Source organism: Rhipicephalus microplus, chromosome 2 (assembly GCF_043290135.1).
Source record: "Rhipicephalus microplus isolate Deutch F79 chromosome 2, USDA_Rmic, whole genome shotgun sequence".
NCBI lineage: Eukaryota > Metazoa > Arthropoda > Arachnida > Ixodida > Ixodidae > Rhipicephalus > Rhipicephalus microplus.
Genome location: NC_134701.1, coordinates 209,600,707 through 209,619,815, shown reverse-complemented (window position 1 = coordinate 209,619,815; position 19,109 = coordinate 209,600,707). Strand labels below are relative to the sequence as shown.

The window sequence follows — 19,109 nt, the reverse complement described above, 5'->3', positions numbered from 1 at the left end:
GAAACTCATGGGGGTCCCAATACATTTGCCAAAGACAACTTGTAGGAGACACCCATATTCTTCTTTTTCTTTTTCTCAGTCAATGCCCTGATCATTTCCCAATGAAAGCTTTCTGCACCTAACGTGGCATTACATAGCCTTTAGGATCGGAAGTACTGCAAGTTTTTTTTTTTTTTTTTCACCACACCTGTGACCTCCAATTATGTGACATGTTATTATGTGCCATCATAATAATGTCACATATGTTAACGATCTGTAGCATCAAGATGACATTACATGATGATGTCATCACGTGATGATCATTTTTTGCATCATTCATGTTGGTGCTGCCACTGTCAAGAACATTGATCAATTTACACATTTAACGAGGCATCCAATGCTTTTGCCTTAATAAACAGGAGGAGAAGGCTGCAATAACTTACCAATCTGACCGGCCTTCTCCACAAGGCAGACTCGGAGTTCCTTACCCGCCTCTGCGGCTAACTGCCGCAGGCGTATGGCTGCCGACAACCCTGCTGGCCCTCCGCCAACAATGACAACGTCGCTTTCATCGGAGGCGCGGCTCATGTCAATTTCTGCAGCCAAGAAAAATGCACCTAGCCTGTCACATACTTTTCTTCATAGCCACGAGCTTCCAAAATAGATTGGAGTTGTTAAAAAACTAATTGGCATTTATAATTGGAACACTTATTGAATTTATTGAAAATTTTCAGGCACCTGATTGAACAATAATGTATTCAAATGCACTTCTATCCAAATTTAAATTATAGGCAATAGGTGCATATTGTCTGCATAGGTATATGTACATATGTGGACAATATACACCTATTACAGAATGTACACCTAAACGAATAGGTGTATATTATCCGCATGCAACCCCCCTATAAAGGTGGTTTCACTGCATCAAATAAGTACTAAACCGTGAATACATGTCTGCAGAAAAAATCTGCAATGCCGTAAAGCCCTACTTCAAGGCAAATGAACACATTATGCTGGCATCGATTCTTCCTTTTTAAAGTTTAAAAGCTTTGTACACTAGTTTATATGCTCAAAGTATGGTAAAATTCAAGATGCAACATATTTCACTTGCATTCTACCAAAAGTCAATTCCTGCTACTACTCAAAATGGCTTGTACTTTTTTTGAACGGCAAAGAATGACAGTTGCTACTGCTAGTTCTAAATTTGAAAAAAATTATGTGCAGGTTAGTTGTCCCATGACAAAAAAGCTCGTATTTTTTTATAATATGTGCTACATGCTATTCGAATTCGATTCAAAACGATTCTAACCAAATCTTTATTTCCTTTGCATTCACTTCCAACCTAACATTTATCATTCGCACGAGCCTACTATGCAAATCTTTCCTCTGTGCATATGACCAAAGTTGGGAACAGGTTCTCTAATCTGAGAAAAACAATGCCAGGACAAAGAAAAACAAAATTATCCTTCTTGAAGAGGAACTCAATGCTAAAATTAAAAAGTTACAAAAACATATTCAACACAACTTTGTTAAACGATCATTATGTTGCACTTACCACACTTAAGTTACACTCACTACACTTACTCACAATCACTCAGTATTCAGGGTTAACAGACTGCAAATATCTAGTTTATTTTTTTCACAATAGACATAAAGTTCTGTAAGTATCATTGTACAGATGTGGTACGTGAACTTAGAAGAAAGTTCAGGTTATACAAGCAGAATCCAGCAAGAACACTGCAAAACTGAAAATGCTCATGACTGAAATTTCGCTGTACTATCAGCGTCAAACGAAACACGAACAGCTGCAAGCCTTTGCAATAGTGTAGTGCATGACCTCCAGTTATCACCATTGACAGGCGCGCGCATCCTGTTCGGCGGCTTCGCGCATATATGCGTGCCTGTTAGTAGTGAAAAGCGGACGACACGCACTATACCATCGTGAAGACTTGTCGCTGTTCGGGTTTCATTTGACGCTGATAGTACAAACCAATTCTGGCATTGCAGCAGCCAAGCCCTCTCCATTGCACTCTGTCATAGAGAAATTCCAGTTTGTGATTACATGAGCTTCTCTTCTTTCAAAAGTGTTTGTAAGGGGCAGCTGATTGTCTCCTGAAAAGCACGAGGAAAAGAGGCATGTTCAAGAAGCTTTTAGTGAACACTTGAGCCATTCTCCACACTGTGCCATCATTATCAGACTAAATGCATGAATGTAAATTGGAACATTGTTACCTTCTGTTGATGTTTGTTTTTCGTGAATCCCAAGGACAAATCAGCAGATTTTTTTTCAGAGACATCTCGAATCTATGCCTTCATTGCTACGGCATTTGAACAGTGTCAACCTGCATTTAGTGCAGCATGGCCTAGGCTGGCAGGTGCTGTAGTTGCAAAACTCTCTTCAGTCCACCTGGTTTGTATGCGCCACATCACACTATACGACAACCAAAACATAACGGTGAGAAGAATGAAACGAAATTCATAGCCTGCATATACAAACTTTATAACAAAAATGTATTAGAATAAATAAGTGACTAACTGCATTGCACACAGATGCACAGGGATGTATGTGTTATGTCAGGGTGGCTCCATTCTTTTACATCTTTTTACTGCCTGAAGGAGTTCCCATACAGTACTCTGCCCATACTGCATTCTGTCTGGTATTGGACAACTCAATTAGCTGTTTACGCTTCCCCGAGGACTACAGGCATAACTGTCTAAGCTTTGGTCAGTGACAATGTAAGGACTCCAATGCTTCATCCCATTTCTTTTACAGCGAAAGTTGTTATGAGATCACAACTGGGATCACGCCCCACCGTAGTTGTCCGCCGTCGCCGCCGGTGTCCGTAGCCACATCACACGAAATTAGAAAAAAAAACCTAGCGCCAATGACACAGTAGGGCTCAAACCCGGGTCCGCTGGATGCCAGCCAAGTATTCTACCGCTGAGCAACGCCGGTGCATGGGACTTGTAGGCAAACTTGCCTTAGGCATGCTTGATGTCGGGAAAGCAATCACGTTAATAGGACTTATGAAGAGTTTTAGTGCAGTGAAAGAACAAACAGTCGTCGCACGATCCGAACAGCGTAACGAGTGGGTCGTCCAATGCTCCGACCCATTACAAAAGCTTGTTCTTTTTCGCCTATTAACTGTGGCGTTAATACCCACTTCAGGCATAGTTCCTTATCGTCGTCAACCACTGCATGAACAATTGCACAAAATTCCTTGCAAGTATTTAGCGAATACCACATATCTCAGAAGAATGACGAAAAATAGCATAGTGAATGCCTGCCTACTACCAAAAATTTGTTATTGATAGTGCTGTAGTGGGTATCAAGCAAGTGTGCTTGCAGTAGTTAGTCAATGAGTGTTTAGAAAAGGCTCTGACAGGCCGCTCTTCTAGCTTTCACTGTGACTGTGCTGCGCCTTACGCGTAGGACTGCCAGTTTTTTTGTCATCTGCCATTCACGGTTGGTGAACCTCATTTATGAAGAGGGGGTAGCACTTCTTTGTCGATTACTACGCAAGTGCAAAAAGAAACAAGGAAATACACACATTACGATGTGCTGACACTCGACTGCTGCAGCATTTTTTTTTCCCATGGAAATCTTTTGCGTTTCACTACTTGCTGAACACTTGTGCAAGCATTCTCTTTACATTATTAATAAGAACTTGCTACTGGGTTAGTTGGTGCATACTTGGACATTTTCATTTTAGCACTGGAATGACAAACACGTAAAAGTCCTGGCCTGTGGCCTTTGACGTATCTGTCCTTCTAGAGCTAAAATTAAAATCACCATTACAGTTGTAAACCACTCCTACTTGGCATGATGCTGCGCAATTGGTGGCTACACTCACACGTTTATAAGTTCTGAAGTTGCCCCCTTATCAATGTGGATCAAAATACAGGTTTTTTTTTTGTTCATGCATTTTCCCTCGTTGTTTGGGTAAAAGATATTTTACCTTTCCATCGATGATCTTTTTCCCTGGGCACAACTGAGTAATGGGTGGTGATCCTCGCAGGATCTTGGTGGCACCAGCGAAGGCCATGGTTTCGGATGCCTCCCCTCCCTGCACAACGTATATTTACACGCACATGCACTTACGACGTAACCCGACACGCTCTGTAAGGTCACGTCCGCACAACGCGAACAGTAATTACGCGGAAAAATACGGCTAATCGACACGAAAAAGCGAGTTGCAGCGCGAGCAGAAAGGTTGATTGATTATCATTTGAGCGATAACACCTACATCCGTTACTCGAGATTGTGAGCAAGACCTTTACAGGGCTGCCGTTTCTCACGGTTAAAGCTACCAAAACACACTAATTGTTCATCTTTTCTCTGTGATACACACCGAAACCGTCACACACACAAGCATTTGTTCCCTTTAACCAGTGAAGTTATCCGTCCCAAGGAACCAGGCAGAAGGGTTACATTTTTTTGGCTAACACCCGTTACCTTGACCCACCTATCTTGTCACTAATGTAAAGCTTTTATTGTTTATAGAAACAAAACTATTTGCAAAATCGCACGTTTTCTTTTATGCGTCCGATGTTTGTAGCCAGAATAAATCACCAACTCAATGAGCGGTGATCAGCTGTTAATTCTTGCGGTCAATCTTTGACACGGAAAAGTATGGTGCGTCAGCAAATCGTCGACAGCGCCAGCGCGCGTTGCAACATGCGTATCGCTCTTCGCACGCATAAGAAGGGACATCGAAAACATCTTACGGAGGACAGCTGATCGCAATTTCGTACAAGTCGCCATGAACCATGCCTTGCTGCGAAACCAGCCGGGGTACAGTGTTCACAAACCTAAGTACGTTGTAATCATGCAGCCAAAAAAGTAGTGCGAACAGTTTTTTCTGGATTTTTGCGCAATAAAATAGCAGAGGTTCAAATCGACTCAAATACAATGCAAACTGTATACGTTTTTCTCATATAAACAACTATGAGCTGAAGACAAAGCGTTATGCGTGGTTAAATTGACGTTTTAAAAGTATGGTGAGCGGTATACAAAAAGCTTTGTTTAGATTAGCGGTGTGATTTATTGTAAAATCAAATTGCAGCCAAGTTTCTTCAAGCCAAACAGAGCCAAAGCCACCAGAGCCGCCGTCGCTTCGGGGTTGGAAGGTGAGCGAGCCTGGCGTGTTTGAGCCTGCAACTGGTCATCGAATTTGCGGCTCCTTGAATAAAGCAGGGAACTGGTAAGCCAATGCTAACAGTGTTTTACTGTTACAGTTTCCGTAGTGTTCATTATGAGAGGTTTACGAGTAAGCTTCGCTTCGTTTGCGGTTTGCACCGCTGATGTGATCCGTGTGCGGGAAGACTTCAGATGCAAACTCGGCGTTGCGTCGTACGTTGGCACTGGGCTCTAATCGCCAGATTTTATGTCGTAAACGGACACACCTTTAGCCATTATTCGTAGCACCCTTCGTATTTTACATAACCGCTTTCTGCAGGAATGTGAGATCGTAGTAGAACTGAAGCCAAGGTCATTGGGGGACGTACGCATGTGTGCGTCGGTTATGCTGCTCGTGGTTTCTTGGTGGTGTTGTGTTGTCGCTGGCTCACGTTGTGACTGTGGCGATTAACACTAAAGACAGTTCGTGGGTAGCATACCTTGTCAGGCCGACATTTCATTCAGAAATTCAGCGCAGCCCGTGTGTGCAATCATTTGTAGCGACATCTGTGATTGCCACTCATTGTAGCTTCGCACTTCATCAGTATTTTCGTTGCTTTCAGGTCAGTTACATCAACAATGGGTCTGCACTTCGGCAACCTGTACAAACTGCGTGGGATCGTCACGTACAAGTTGTCACCGTACGAGCAGCGGGCGTTCGCCGGCTTGTTCAAGCAGGGCATCCCGAACGTTATTCGCAGAACGAAGGACCAAGTATTATACGTTCTGCCGCGTGAGTCGCAATTTTTTTCATACTTCCTTACTGCATCTGTGTGAGGTGTGGAAGGTATTATTGTCACCTCGTTGTCATTTTTATTCATTCATTCCTCCCTCCCCCTCTTATGCATCGCCGACTTGCGTATCAAATATTAGTGAGAATATAAGGGTGCGAAAACAATTTATATTCAAATGACTTTAACATTCCACGTGCACAAATGTAGCGGCAGAACTGGAAGCCAGTTTTTCTCATTGAAGCACCATTAAAAAGCAAAATGCGAATTCAGACTACTACGTGGTGCAGACATGGCATGTAAATTATTGTGTGGCATTAGCAGTTGCTATCACATGTAACTAAAGCAGATTTAACCAATTAATATGCATTGCCAACAACTTTGTTTGTTTTCATTGGCATTTGATATGTTGCCCTCTTGCTTTGTCTATGCAGCCTTTGTTCTGTCTTACCTTGCCTACGACTGGGCCGAGCGTGAGCACAAGAAGTCGATGCGCAAGAACCCCGCCGACTTTGCCAACGACAAGTAAACATGAGCTGAAGCTTTGTGCTTGAGCTAGAATGAATAAATGTAACATGTATTGAGTTATTTAAGCATGTCTCCGATTTTATTTCCCTCATTTTCAACGTAAAGGACCACCTTAAAAGACTGTGTAGATCTACACATAGAAGGATGCTGATTTAACTATTGAAATTTTCCACGTGCCCACAGAATGAATTGTGTCGAACTGAACGATACCAGTGTACGCTTGCTTGTTCGGCTAGGGCAGGCAGCATTGAGTTGGTTGCATGCTGAGCTTGTCGACAAAAATGAGCTTGGCAATGGTTGAGCACAAGTTGAAGGCCCCGCCGCGGTGGTCTAGTGGCTTAGGTACTCGGCTGCTGACCCGCAGGTCGCGGGTTCGATTCCCGGCTGCGGCGGCTGCATTTCCGATGGAGGCGGAAATGTTGTAGGCCCGTGTACTCAGATTTGGGTGCACGTTAAAGAACCCCAGGCGGTCAAAATTTCCGGAGTCCTCCACTACGGCGTCTCTCATAATTAAATGGTGGTTTTGGGACGTTAAACCCCACAAATCAATCAATCGAGCACAAGTTGAAGAAGCGCCCCTGAAAGCGGATTCAACTGTTTTTCCTGGTTTGTGTCTGGTGGAGCCACGATTCAAGTGAAGTGGCTCTAACTTTGCTTTGTACAGTTTTAGAACAAAAAATCTTTTTATAGCTTATTGCAGTGCACTTATGCATATCTTAAGTGTAAAACTGACCAGCAGAGTTACTCTGCACCTATAAATAAAGCCTGTTGTATCAATATGCAGTTTAAAAACCCATTTTAGTTGGCCTTTTACAACACCACATAAATGACTAGCTCCTTCTAGATTTTCGTGTGCAGCTTGGCTGCACAATTAAGATAAGTCATAATGTTCAGGTCATTTATTGGGAACAAACTGTGACTAGCACAAGTATTAAATACAAATAAAGGCATTGGTGATAAGAAGTACAAATACATAGGCAACTGTAGACTTTTCACAACATGGCACTGGAGTGGAACCTATGACATGCTGTAGATGTGCGGCGATGCTAAATAGATGCCATTCTTGCATGTAAAAACATGTCTCCATCTGCAGCTTTCATTCGAGAGGCAGAATTTTGAACTATAGCCACGGCAATCCTAAAATTTTCAGAAGAAAAAATGTGTGTCAACGTGTGGAAATTTCACATTTCTGACACTATAAAAAAACACTGGTGTCCAGTCACAGACATGGCCTCATCTCAAGAGATCATGCACACACTTGCAATTAATTTTTTTTTTTTTTTTTTCAGAAGACTGTGACCACACTGCAACTGTGTCCATGATAAATGTACGGTACGGTCTACTGCTAACGGGAATGGTACAGCTGCCATGTTTTCATGTGAATGTGTTCATCACTATCACACGTTTACCTGAAGTGTCGTACCAACATTTTCCTATGGTTAATGTGTTTAAATTATATTGTTCTGAACAGTAACCAGGTCTTCCCATCAAGAGTAGACTATGCTGAACAAAAAGTGCTGTTCAAATCTGGCCTTGTGTGGAACACACATACACTACAAAAACAATGCAGATTAGGAATTGCCACATGGTTGCAAGAAAACTTGTAAGTGCATGTTACTAACCTTGAGACAAAAGAAAGAGCAAGAAATTTATCTGAACACCTTCGGCAGTGTTTTATCACAGAATTTGTATCAGCGGGGTAAGTTTAGTTTGCAAATACAAAAGCAGTGTCACTGAAGCAGGGCTTTTATGCAGTTCCACCCACGAAAAGCCCGTAAAAAGATTAGTGTAGTGGAACAACGGCATACTTCTGAGAATGTTCTTACGGACAAATGGAATCGAAACAAAAAAATTCACATAAGTCCACATGACAAATGCACAGCTGCCAAACACGATTAGTCTGGCTTGCTGCTACGCAGCTCAAGGAAAACTGTACTAGAAGAAATTACTCATTTTGTTAATATCATTGCATTACATTTATTGTACATGTGGTTAAGGTGTTTCTTAGTTTATGGCCTTCTATAAAAGGCAAGCATGGATCCATCTACTTTTTTTTTTCTCTCCTACGGGGTCTGACCTTCAGATGGTGGGTGGTGATGATATTTGCACAAATAGTTATCAGTAACTAATAAATTTACTTGCATTTGAAGAGTATTGATCACACCCCCTTGCCCCAACCACAACCTGCACATGACAAACTCTGGCAATAAAAATTTTAAAACTTGAGCCTAACTGAGCCTTAAGACACAAATCCGAAAAACTCGAATTGATGCATCACAGCAACAACAAAGACCAGAAGTTGTATACTGCCAGAATCGGTTATCTGGCCTTTACATTGTGAGGGTAAAGGTGTGTACATAGGAGCGAGATAAATTATAACGAGCCGATTGGAAATCAATTGGCAGTTACTTTCAATATCAGTTTCAATATCACTTTCCTGACAAGCAGTGCATGACGCAAAACAGTATAAGTGGCTTGGTCTGACATCACAGAAAGAGCAGTGTTAGAGCACCAGAATAGGGGGTCGCGATGCTTCAGATGTCACATTAATGTTATCAAAACACCACATGCAGGTTCCCTGGTAACATACACACAGAAACATTTTCGCCATGTCGTTTTCACGTAAGTGCGACTTCTCTGTCATCAAAGCTTCCATCGCTGAGTCTCGGTTCCTTTCAGAAGACTCGTCCATGACGTCACATGCAAGCCATCTAGTATTGGGAATATACTAGGCTTGTACGAATATTACTTTATTCGAATTCGCTTCCATTTGAATTTCAATACCTGAAAATTTCGAAGCAGTCGAAATTTTGAAATGAACGAATAGATGTCTGTTACTCCGCATATAACCCCTGTACATGTGGTTTCACTGCAGTAAAGAAGTGCTAAGCAGTGAAAGCACCTATGTAAATGTATGTTACTTTGCACGCAACCTCCTGTAAAGGTGGTTTCACTACAGTAAAAGGATGCTAGGCCATGGAAACACCTGTTCAAAAGAAATCTATGCTGCCGTGAAGCCTCACTTCATGATTAAAGGGGCCCTGAAACACTTTTTTGAGTAACCATAGAATTAGTTCACTGAAAGAGCGTATTACCACACAAATAGAACGCCGCAAAAATTTTAAGGGTTCGTTCCAGTACGAGCAGAGTTGCAATGATTTGTCACATGCTGCAATCACATTCTCTCTTCGCTCGTCCCGACGAAATCGCTGGAAGCTGAGCAGGGAGGGGCAAACAAAAAACGTCACTCGCGCCTTGTGACCTTGAGCATTTTTTTCTTTTTTTTCGTCGAATATGCGGCTTTTTCAGTGTGATCGCGTGCCCACACACGGACAGGTGACGGCCTCTCGCGGCGACCTCTGTAACAACCGAGCGCGCCATGTTCAAATCAGCCAATGGCTGATAGATAGGCTTACTGGGCTTATTTTTCGTGATTTGTCGAGAAAAGAGAAAGCTATTTTTAGCTGACCTTGATAACATTGTGAATTCCAGGCCGTGTGCTGCGCTGTAACATTTGACTTACGTGTTTTCAGGAGCCTCTACTACCGATCGGCAGCGTTTTTCGATCATGCTCACAAAGTGTTGCAGGGCCCCTTTAAAATAACACATTGCCTGACATCGATTCATCATTTTTTTAAGTTTAAAAGCTAGTTACACTGGCTTTTATGCTTTGCTTTAAGTATAGTAAATGTTAAAACGTAACATATTTTTACGGGTTGTCACTTGCATTCTATCGAAAGTCAAATCTTGCTACTACTTAAGTTGTTTTCATTTCTTTTGAATAAAAAAAAGGTATTTGCACATATCTTGTTTCAATATAAAGAAAAGCATTATGCAGGTTGGTTGGGTCATGAAAAATGTGCCCATTTTCTATATATGTAATGTGTACTATCCGAATTCAATTTAAAATTTGACCAAAACCACTATTTGCACAAGCCTAGAATATACCACTCGTAACGTACCATCAAAACAAAAAACTCGAACTAGTATGCAAGCAATGGTATCCACGCAAACTTACCAATTCTAATGCAAAATTAATTTCTTTCTTTGGTATATCTGTCGCTTCATTTCATTGCTTACGTGTCTGTTTCACTGGAATCGGTGGCAGGGAAACCAAACATTCACGCGGAATTTGCAAACAGAAACAGGTGCATATGAAGGACATGCTGACAAGAAGTTACAGAAAGTGTCCTCATTTGAGAAACGATAAATAGTATTTGCGCACAATGACTCGAAGTAAGGCTCCTTCATCTTTCATGAAATTCAGGAACCTACCACAGGGGCAAGAAAAAAACCGTCAAAGTGTCGATGCCTTCTTGGCACACAAACGAAATTTTCATTTTGAACATTCAAACTGTCATTTGGATTTTACCCTTTTAAAGACGTTTTTCTTACAATGTACGTTTCATATAAAAAGTATTTTTCTTTTATCAAACATTCAGGCCATAGCCTCTTCTAGGCAGAGCACGGTTCTTAGCCGACGTCATCCTTCGCTCATCAAGCGTCTCGCGAAGGTTGAAGAAACCACAGCTGCCACGACTTGGCCCACGCGTAGATGATAGCGACGGAACAGCTCACGGATGTCACCATGAGAGGCAAGAATGGCATCCGCCTCGCGAGAGGTGTGAAAGTGTGCAGCAGTTCCGCGTACACGACCACTGCCAGGCCCAAGACACAGAGTCCCGCTCGCTCGAACCAGGTCAGCAACGTCCCTGCATGCCTGCGCAGATGTACAAAATATAATTAATTTTCTGCGAGAAAATGAACTGACAAACTGTAGTGGTCCACGCAAGCAGCCAACACATTTAGACAACAACAGTTAAGGGGAGACGCGGGTCGAAAAGTCGCGGTTTTCCGGAAAATTTTCGCTTTTTTTTTTTCCGGCTGTATTGGCATCCTTGGACTATAATCTATTACTTCTGAAAATATCAAGCTGAAATTCGCACGAGAAATTATCAAAAAATGCTTCCAAGTGGGCAGCGGTGACGCGAGAAATGCGCGAAAGTCGCGAAAAACGGCGAAGTTCGCGTCGTCCTGTCGCGAAAACGACGCGTTGGCCGCCATTTGCAATCGTGCACGCATGCTGCGAAGGCCGTATCCTTCATAATCCACTAGTAGCCAGTCTCGTGCCTTCACGCAGAATAAACAAAAAACGAGAAAAACAACGCGTACGTCACGCGTTTTGAATATCGCGGCACACAGTGCGAGGCCGCCATTGGACGGCGGTGCGCTCCACGCTCCTCCCCCTCCTATCTCTCCGGCAAAAGAGCGAAGCCTCGGACGTCGCGATCGAGTTTTTCTGCGTTTCTCTGCATTTTTGCGTCATGGCAAGCCCGAAGAAGTGCAGTTCAGATAATCGAAAGTTCAGAACTCGCCACAAGTATCGAGGGAAACGGCGTCGGACGCTTCGCAAAGCGACAGCGAACGACGATGTCGCCCCCGACCAACGCCCCGACGCTCCAACTTCGGATAGGCCTAACACCATCACCGAACCCTGCGACAGTGGTTGTGAAATAGCCGCTGCCGTGGAATTCGTCAGTGCATCCCAAAGGAAGATTGGATTCTTCGAGAGTGAACGTAGACCGGTAGATGCTGCTACTGCGAACATGCTGCTTTGCGAAATCGATGCGCTGACCGCACTTGTGGCGGGTGCGCAATGCCCAACCTGCCACGAACGGAAGCTCGGCGTGCGAGAGGCAGCTGGAAAGCGCAAAGGACTTTCGGCATTCCTCGAACTGTGCTGTCAAAATTCTGATTGCCCTGAATCTGCACTTTCGTTCACGCACACGTCGAGACGTACTGCTTCGGCCGGGGACCAAGGAACGAGCGCTCGTTTTGACAGCGGCAGCTCGCGTGACAGCTTTGCTGTAAACGTGAAGGCAGTTCTGGCAGCACGTGCTATAGGCGCAGGCCACGACCAACTTTCACGATTTTGTGCGATTCTCGGTCTTCCGAGCCCGATGCATCACAAGACATTCAACGGCATTTGCAAGAAGCTCCATGGTGCGGCGATGACGGCAGTGAGAAAAAACTTGCACCAGGCACGAAACATCACGAAGGACGCAGTCGGCAGCAGAGATGTGCCAGTCATGTTTGATGGCACCTGGCAGAAAAGAGGTCATAAAAGCCACAATGGAGTGGGCATAGTCGTGTTCCTGGACACGGGGCTCTGCCTCGATTTTGAAGTTCTTTCGAACTACTGCCATGCTTGCAGTATACACAGGGACCTAGGGGAGTATGAAGAGATATGGCGAGCTTTTCATCAGCCAGTTTGCCAAAAAAACACTGACTGCTCATCCCATGCAATGGAACCTGCGGCAGCTGTCAATATATGGCAGAGGACCTTGTCTTATGAAACTCCACTGCGATTCACCAGCTTCCTAAGTGATGGTGACAGCAAGGCCTACACTGCAGTCTGCGAGGCAAATGTATACTGTGACACCCCCATTGACAAAGAAGAGTGCAAGAACCACGTTGCAAAGCGCTTGGGAACTGCCCTACGGAAATTGGCAACGCCACTGCCACGAGGCGAAAAACTGAAAGATGCGACAATAATAAAACTACAAACATATTACAAGATCGCCATCACGAGCAACAAGGACAGTGTCCGAAATATGTACACTGCCATATGGGCATCGTATTTTCATTGCTGCTCCAGTGATGGTGCCAGTAGCCACAACTTTTGCCCCGCGGGACCAAATTCGTGGTGCAAGCACAAGCGTGCAGAAGCACTGGAGGAGCCTGCACCACGCCACACCCCACTGTTGACGAAGGCTCAAGGATTGGCAATTATGCCTATCTGCAAGCGCCTTACAGAGGAGAAACTCCTTATTCGGTGCCTTCATGGCAAGACACAGAATGCAGCCGAATCGCTGAACAGCAAGATATGGCTGCTATGTCCAAAAACAAAGTTCGCCTCCAGAACAACTGTGGAGACAGCCACCGCTCTTGCTGTACTCTGGTACAACAAAGGCCACAGGGGCTTTGAAGAAAAGCTCGAAGGCATTGGAATTCTCCCCTCACAAGATCTGGCCACACATGGTGACCACTGTGACGTCATGCGCATCAGGAAGATGAACCTGAAGCAAACTGCAGAAGCGAGGGCACACCGTCGCAACACAGCGAAGAGAGCTCGTGTTGAGGACACTGACCGCAAGAGCCGTGAAGGACCAAGCTATGGTGCAGGGGACTTCTAGACACTTGCAGTGCATTCAAGGCAAGGTACTTTTCATTGTGCCCCAATTTGATGCGAAAAGAATGATTTCCTAATAAATGCCAACTTTGCGAACTTTCAAACTTGTTTTTCTCATTTTCATTTTTTTTGACAGTTTCACGTTTTCCGGGCAGCCTTTTAGAAACTTATATTCATTGTATAGTAACGAAACTTGGCACACATATTCTTCAACACATGCAGAATGCAAATATCTACTCTAAATTGCAATGCCTACCAGCATTAGTTGTGAAAATATTAGCTTCTTGTTTCAAGGGAGATTGAAAATAATAAGTCATTCAATACAATTTTTTTTCTTGGTTCCAATATTTCTGTGACATATCTATATAGATATTTGCACTTTTCAATCTACCAAGAGTCAAATAAGATCAGACACAGTGCTTTTACTGAAAGTTTAGTACATAAAAGAGTGCCCGCAAAAAATGTAACTTTTTGCTATTGTTTATGGCATAACTCAATAATTATAGCAGCTACACAAAAAATGATTGCATATTTGAAATCTGCATGAAAAACTATACTAATAACAAACTTTTCAAGTCTCTATTACTAGAAATAAAAAAAAACTTTTTCGAGGAGCGTCTCCCCTTAACGGCCTTTTGTAGATTTTAGCATCACATATCTACACTGACGACATTCCATTACTCGGAGACAAGGACTAGACACTTTACTGGCCTCCAACATTGTAGGCAACATTAGAGGCCACCAAATGAACACAATGTTGTAGTATTAAAAGAGGAAAAGGGGGGTGTATGTCTGACAAACATGCATAGCAGAAAGCATATTCGTTTTTAAAAAGGTAACTAGTAACAATGTCGAAATTATACAAACCTTAAAAGTTAGCAACAATTTGCAACTATGAAGGTTCTGAATGATTAACAGTGATCCAGGTACACATTGCAAGGCAATGCTTTATTATGGGGCTCAGTTTACCTGGTAACTTGTGTGAATGATGCATATCGCCGCTTCTGGTCAGCCTTGCTGCTGTGAAGTTTGCCGAGCGTGCACACGGCATACACTGTATGCAGCAGCACTAGAAGAACCTTTGCAGGCATCTCTGTAAAAAAAAGAGAGAAAGAAAACATTGGGTGCAAAACACTCCAATATGCAAAATTAAAGGAAATTAGCACAAGCAGAGATAATAAACTGCAATGATGCAAGAACAATCAAGCATCTGACATTAAAGAGCACACACCAAAAGCGAATAACTCATACAGAGCATGTACTCCTGAAATGACACATCATAACAATCGACAAAATGCACTCAGCAATATGAAGAAGGGAAATTAAATGCAAATCAAGACATCATACTATGCATAATTAATACAATGGTATCGTGTCTGATTAACTGCCCCTCACAGCAAATCACACAGCCCATCATACCATGAGAAGCATATGTTGCACTGCATCAGTCACACAAAGCTCACGAAGCACAAATTTTACACATTATTATGTATCCGAAAATTAATCCTTTTTTAAAATCTTTTTTAGAACTTTCAAGCAGTTTTTTTTCATCTGCAGACTAACCCATGCTTCAACCATTCAATCTTCTAAATATAAAACTGTTTCAAAAGTTCCTACTCAAAAATTTCAATTCAATCACTCGTGTGCCATTTTTACTCAAAAGAGCCCTGGGACACTCTAGCGACAGCGTTATTTAGCACTGGAACGCATGTCGTGATAATTGCTGAGACGAATTAAACAAGAATGGTGCAAATCGGTGCACAAAAAGTGATGTTATGAGTCCTCAAAGTTGAAAACTCGAGCAGACGATGATGAGAAACATTCTTTTTCACATTTCACTCGCCTGCTGACATCAAAGACCGCTTCCAATCACAGCACGTGTCTCGTGAAGGCATACCGGTAATGTGACCTCATGGTGGCCTTCCCACAGTACCCCATTATTGCTCTTTTTAACAGTGTCGTTAGCATGATTACCATGAACCAGATGCGTCAAGTAGTTGACACTTCCCCGGACACACTGTGTAAGATATATACAATTTAGGCGGGGACACTTCTCGACCTGCACGCGAGATGCATTCTACGGCAACGCCAGCGTCCGTCGGATGCTGCATTTTTGGCACGCTAAAAACGTGGCATGCGTTTCCACGTCTAATGGCTGGCGCACCATAGCCGCATTTGCAGACCAAATTTCATGTTCGCTGTTCTAAATATACATCATTTAAAAACAAATAACTTCTTTCTGAGAAAGTATAAATATTTTTTTTTACCATTACTCGTATAGCTTAGCTACCACCATGCCAATATTGTATACCGTTTGTCGCGTCAAGCCAATAAAAAACAATTGGTTTTTATCGTCCCATCACATGACATAACGTCACTTCCCATAACAAAAATAACCTATGTGTGACGCTGTAGTCCGAAATCAAGGTGGTTTATCCCGTGAATTAAAATTACACCAGCTTCGATTTCAGCGTTGCCACTTGCGCAACGATATCGGCACATTCCACAGCACCAGAAGAACCATGAAAAAGGCATTCTCAAACTGTGTCAGAGGGCCCCTTTAAAGAGCATCATCGCACAGGATGCACAAATGTTAGAGTTGCTAGAAATACGAAGTTAGCACAGGGAATGCATGTAATTTACTAGGCATGTGCGAATATTCGAGCACTTCAAACACTTGATCAAATATTGCATTATTGGAATTTGCTTCTACACGAATTTTAATTGCTCAAAATGAACGAAGAAGCATATAATAAAACACACATAACCCACCTGTGAATTAGTAGCGTAGTAGTGATATGCCATGAAAGCACCAGTCCGCACTGCCACAAAGCCCCACTTTCACGTTCACATCGATTAATCATAGCTTAAAAGCTGGTATATAGGCTTGTATGCTATAAGTATAAAAAATTTCAAATTGCCAAGAATTTTACAGGTTACCTACTGCATGCTGAAATTAAAATCCAGCTACTACAGTAGACTCGTGATAATTTAAACTTTCGGTTAATCTAAACAAAATTCAATTTTTTGGTTCGCCCTCTATACTTTAAATGTATGTAAAGGACTTTTATTTGAAACTCATCATTTGGGTAATTCATGCTGTTTGCGGTTCCATACTGGAAAATTTCTGCTGCTTTCTTACTACTATTTAAAAGTTTGTGTGCTTATATAATCCTAACAGACTAAATATGACAAATGAACGCATTAGGCCTTGAGGAAAAAGGTTTTGCTAGTAAACAAATGTTCTAAATGAAGCACATGCGCGGCAAACCGAGATGTTTCGCAACTGGTATAGAGAAGTTGTGCTGAAGGCACATATAGCAAAGAAGAAGCTGACGCTTCACGATCTCTTTAAAAGGTCTGATCATCAGTAAATGGCCAATAAACTATCGTAAAAGCTGCAAGAGTTTAAGACAGTACTTCAAAAAGAAATTTTCACTAGTTTTTCTAGAACACTGTGAACATTGACATGCTGAACACTCCTCAACTGAAAATGAAAATGAACTATCAGGTACTACATTATTTCTACCCCATATCAACAAGGAATACAAGGTAATCACCCACCAGCTGATTGGAAAAGCAGGGGGAAGAGGGAGGCATGCCCAGCAGCCGAGAGAATCACGTACACAGCTGCATCAGAGGAGCTGCACAGGACTAGTGGGCTGCGTATGTGAAAGTTCACCATGTCATTGCATGCACAACTTCACACACACAAAAAAAACACAGTTTTGCAAATGTAAGTGCGCCTCTCACTGAGAGTCCTGACATAAAAAACTGAGCAGGGGCAAGACACGCCGTGTTTTTTCTTTTTTTTCTTGTACTTTTTCTTCCCTACATGCTCCGCTGTGGTTTCCTACAGCACATGAAGATAAGTGTTTCAGCTCCGCCAAAATTGTCTGCAATTTGGTTTGTTGGTTCCTCAGTATCTTGGCACACCTACTCGAAGGGATAAGCCATGAATCGAACATTGCCTTGCATAGGAAACTAATTCACTTCAAGACGAAAAGAGTTGAAAATGAATTGTTCAGCCATTACACATTAATAGTCGGCCATTTGTTGGGCAAACTATTCCCTTCTTCATGTTTGGTGGACCAGTGTCGAGTAGATGAATTCACCCAATTTTTGTGGCACATTCCAGTTTTTACTAGTGGATTGTGGCCCCATGACACATCTTCTGTGGCACTGCACGGCACGCCGTGACGACATGAGATCCCAACATTGCGAAGTCTCGTAGCATGAGTCTGGGGAGAAACTCATGCGATAAGTGACGTTGCAAAGCCCCTTTCAGTGGCAATGTTCTTCTTCCCTATACGACGCAGCCATTTCTGTCGCCGTTTATGATGGACTGTGACGATATGGCATACTATGACTACATGACGCACCGACAAGCCTAGACTCTAAGGTGCTTTGCCCCTAGTGCCCACAGATTAACAGAATCTCCTGATGTAGTGCACATGCACTCACATATACTTTCCGACACATGCAATTATGCAAGCACACTTATGCTAAATATAGTGGCAGGAATTACCGACACCTATCTTTGAACTTGTAGAAACACATTCCCCCACTTATCACACGTTAGGTTCCCAAACTTGGCCAGTATGAAGGCTGCTGAATGCTTATACACTTTAACATCATACCGATGTTATCTTGCAATGCTACACACAGCATTATCAAGTTTTCTGTATTGTCGTGACATAGATGAAAATGAGCTGACACAGCTAATTACTATTGTTCCTGGCAGCGGATGTTAAAACTATATTAAAGCGGTGATGACATAACTAAAATAGCAAACAGATAGAGAAGACGTAATTTGTAGCTTTTGACTGCTTTTGAAGTAAAATGTCACAAGCATCAAATAAAGCAAGGACAAACTGATGAACACATAAAATATTTAGCATACATTACTTACGTAGCCAGCAGAACAGGCATCAATATGGCCTTCTCATGGACGTGCCAGCCAAACAAAAAAGCACTGAGGCTGCACAGCACCAGGGCACGAACCAGCAACCAGGGCTCCTGTGGTCTCTTCCAGAGTCCCCACAGAGCAGGCTGCAGTGCATGCAAGTTTGAAGCTAACGACGGATACTTCAAACTAGCACACGTACAGCAAACTGGGTTAATCGGTACTGGTTTATTATGTTATAGCGTTGCAAGAACCAGGAGAAAGCTAAGGCACACACACGATAGGATGCAGTGCTAATGGGACCAGCGCTGTGTTTCATTGTGTGTGTGTTTCAGCTTTTTCCTCATTCTTGCCACACTGTAACATAACGAACTAGCACACGAGAAAAACTACTAAAACAGACACACTATGTTAAGTACATATACCAATTTCAGCTTTTTACCAGAGGCTATTTTTTTCACCAGCGTGAAAAAAATAGCCTTTAGTAAAAAGCAGTACTAGTCTGTTTCAGCTGTACTATCAGACTAGTACAGATGAATCGTTTTATACGAGATGCACACTGGGGAGCAGATCTTGTCCCTTACATGAAGTGTC

At 42.7% G+C, this 19,109-nt stretch overlaps 3 protein-coding genes across 3 annotated transcripts in view; 1 reads left to right on the top strand and 2 right to left on the bottom strand.

Annotated features, from left to right (window-relative positions):
* Etf-QO (electron transfer flavoprotein-ubiquinone oxidoreductase) overlaps positions 1 to 4,860 on the bottom strand; it is a 38,666-nt gene extending 33,806 nt beyond the window's left edge. Inside the window, exons 1-3 of the mRNA XM_037421624.2 lie at positions 4,708 to 4,860; positions 3,939 to 4,046; positions 423 to 575 (exon numbers count right to left, since the gene is read on the bottom strand). Of these exons, the coding sequence (XP_037277521.2) occupies positions 423 to 575; positions 3,939 to 4,046; positions 4,708 to 4,744 (298 nt within the window). The 5' untranslated portion in view covers positions 4,745 to 4,860. The remainder of the gene's footprint in view (positions 1 to 422; positions 576 to 3,938; positions 4,047 to 4,707) is intronic.
* Positions 4,861 to 5,027: 167 nt separating this feature from the next.
* UQCR-Q (Ubiquinol-cytochrome c reductase ubiquinone-binding protein) lies at positions 5,028 to 6,482 on the top strand. The gene is made up of 3 exons (XM_037421625.2): positions 5,028 to 5,183; positions 5,722 to 5,891; positions 6,324 to 6,482. The coding sequence occupies exons 2-3, from the start codon at positions 5,738 to 5,740 to the stop codon at positions 6,416 to 6,418; spliced, it is 249 nt and encodes an 82-aa protein (XP_037277522.1). The 5' UTR covers positions 5,028 to 5,183; positions 5,722 to 5,737; the 3' UTR covers positions 6,419 to 6,482.
* An 819-nt stretch (positions 6,483 to 7,301) lies between these two features.
* Positions 7,302 to 19,109, bottom strand: part of xit (ALG6/ALG8 family glucosyltransferase xit) — a 34,011-nt gene continuing 22,203 nt past the window's right edge. Inside the window, exons 9-12 of the mRNA XM_037421626.2 lie at positions 18,522 to 18,661; positions 17,174 to 17,271; positions 14,579 to 14,702; positions 7,302 to 11,137 (exon numbers count right to left, since the gene is read on the bottom strand). Coding sequence (XP_037277523.2) covers positions 10,915 to 11,137; positions 14,579 to 14,702; positions 17,174 to 17,271; positions 18,522 to 18,661 — 585 coding nt within the window. The 3' untranslated portion in view covers positions 7,302 to 10,914. The remainder of the gene's footprint in view (positions 11,138 to 14,578; positions 14,703 to 17,173; positions 17,272 to 18,521; positions 18,662 to 19,109) is intronic.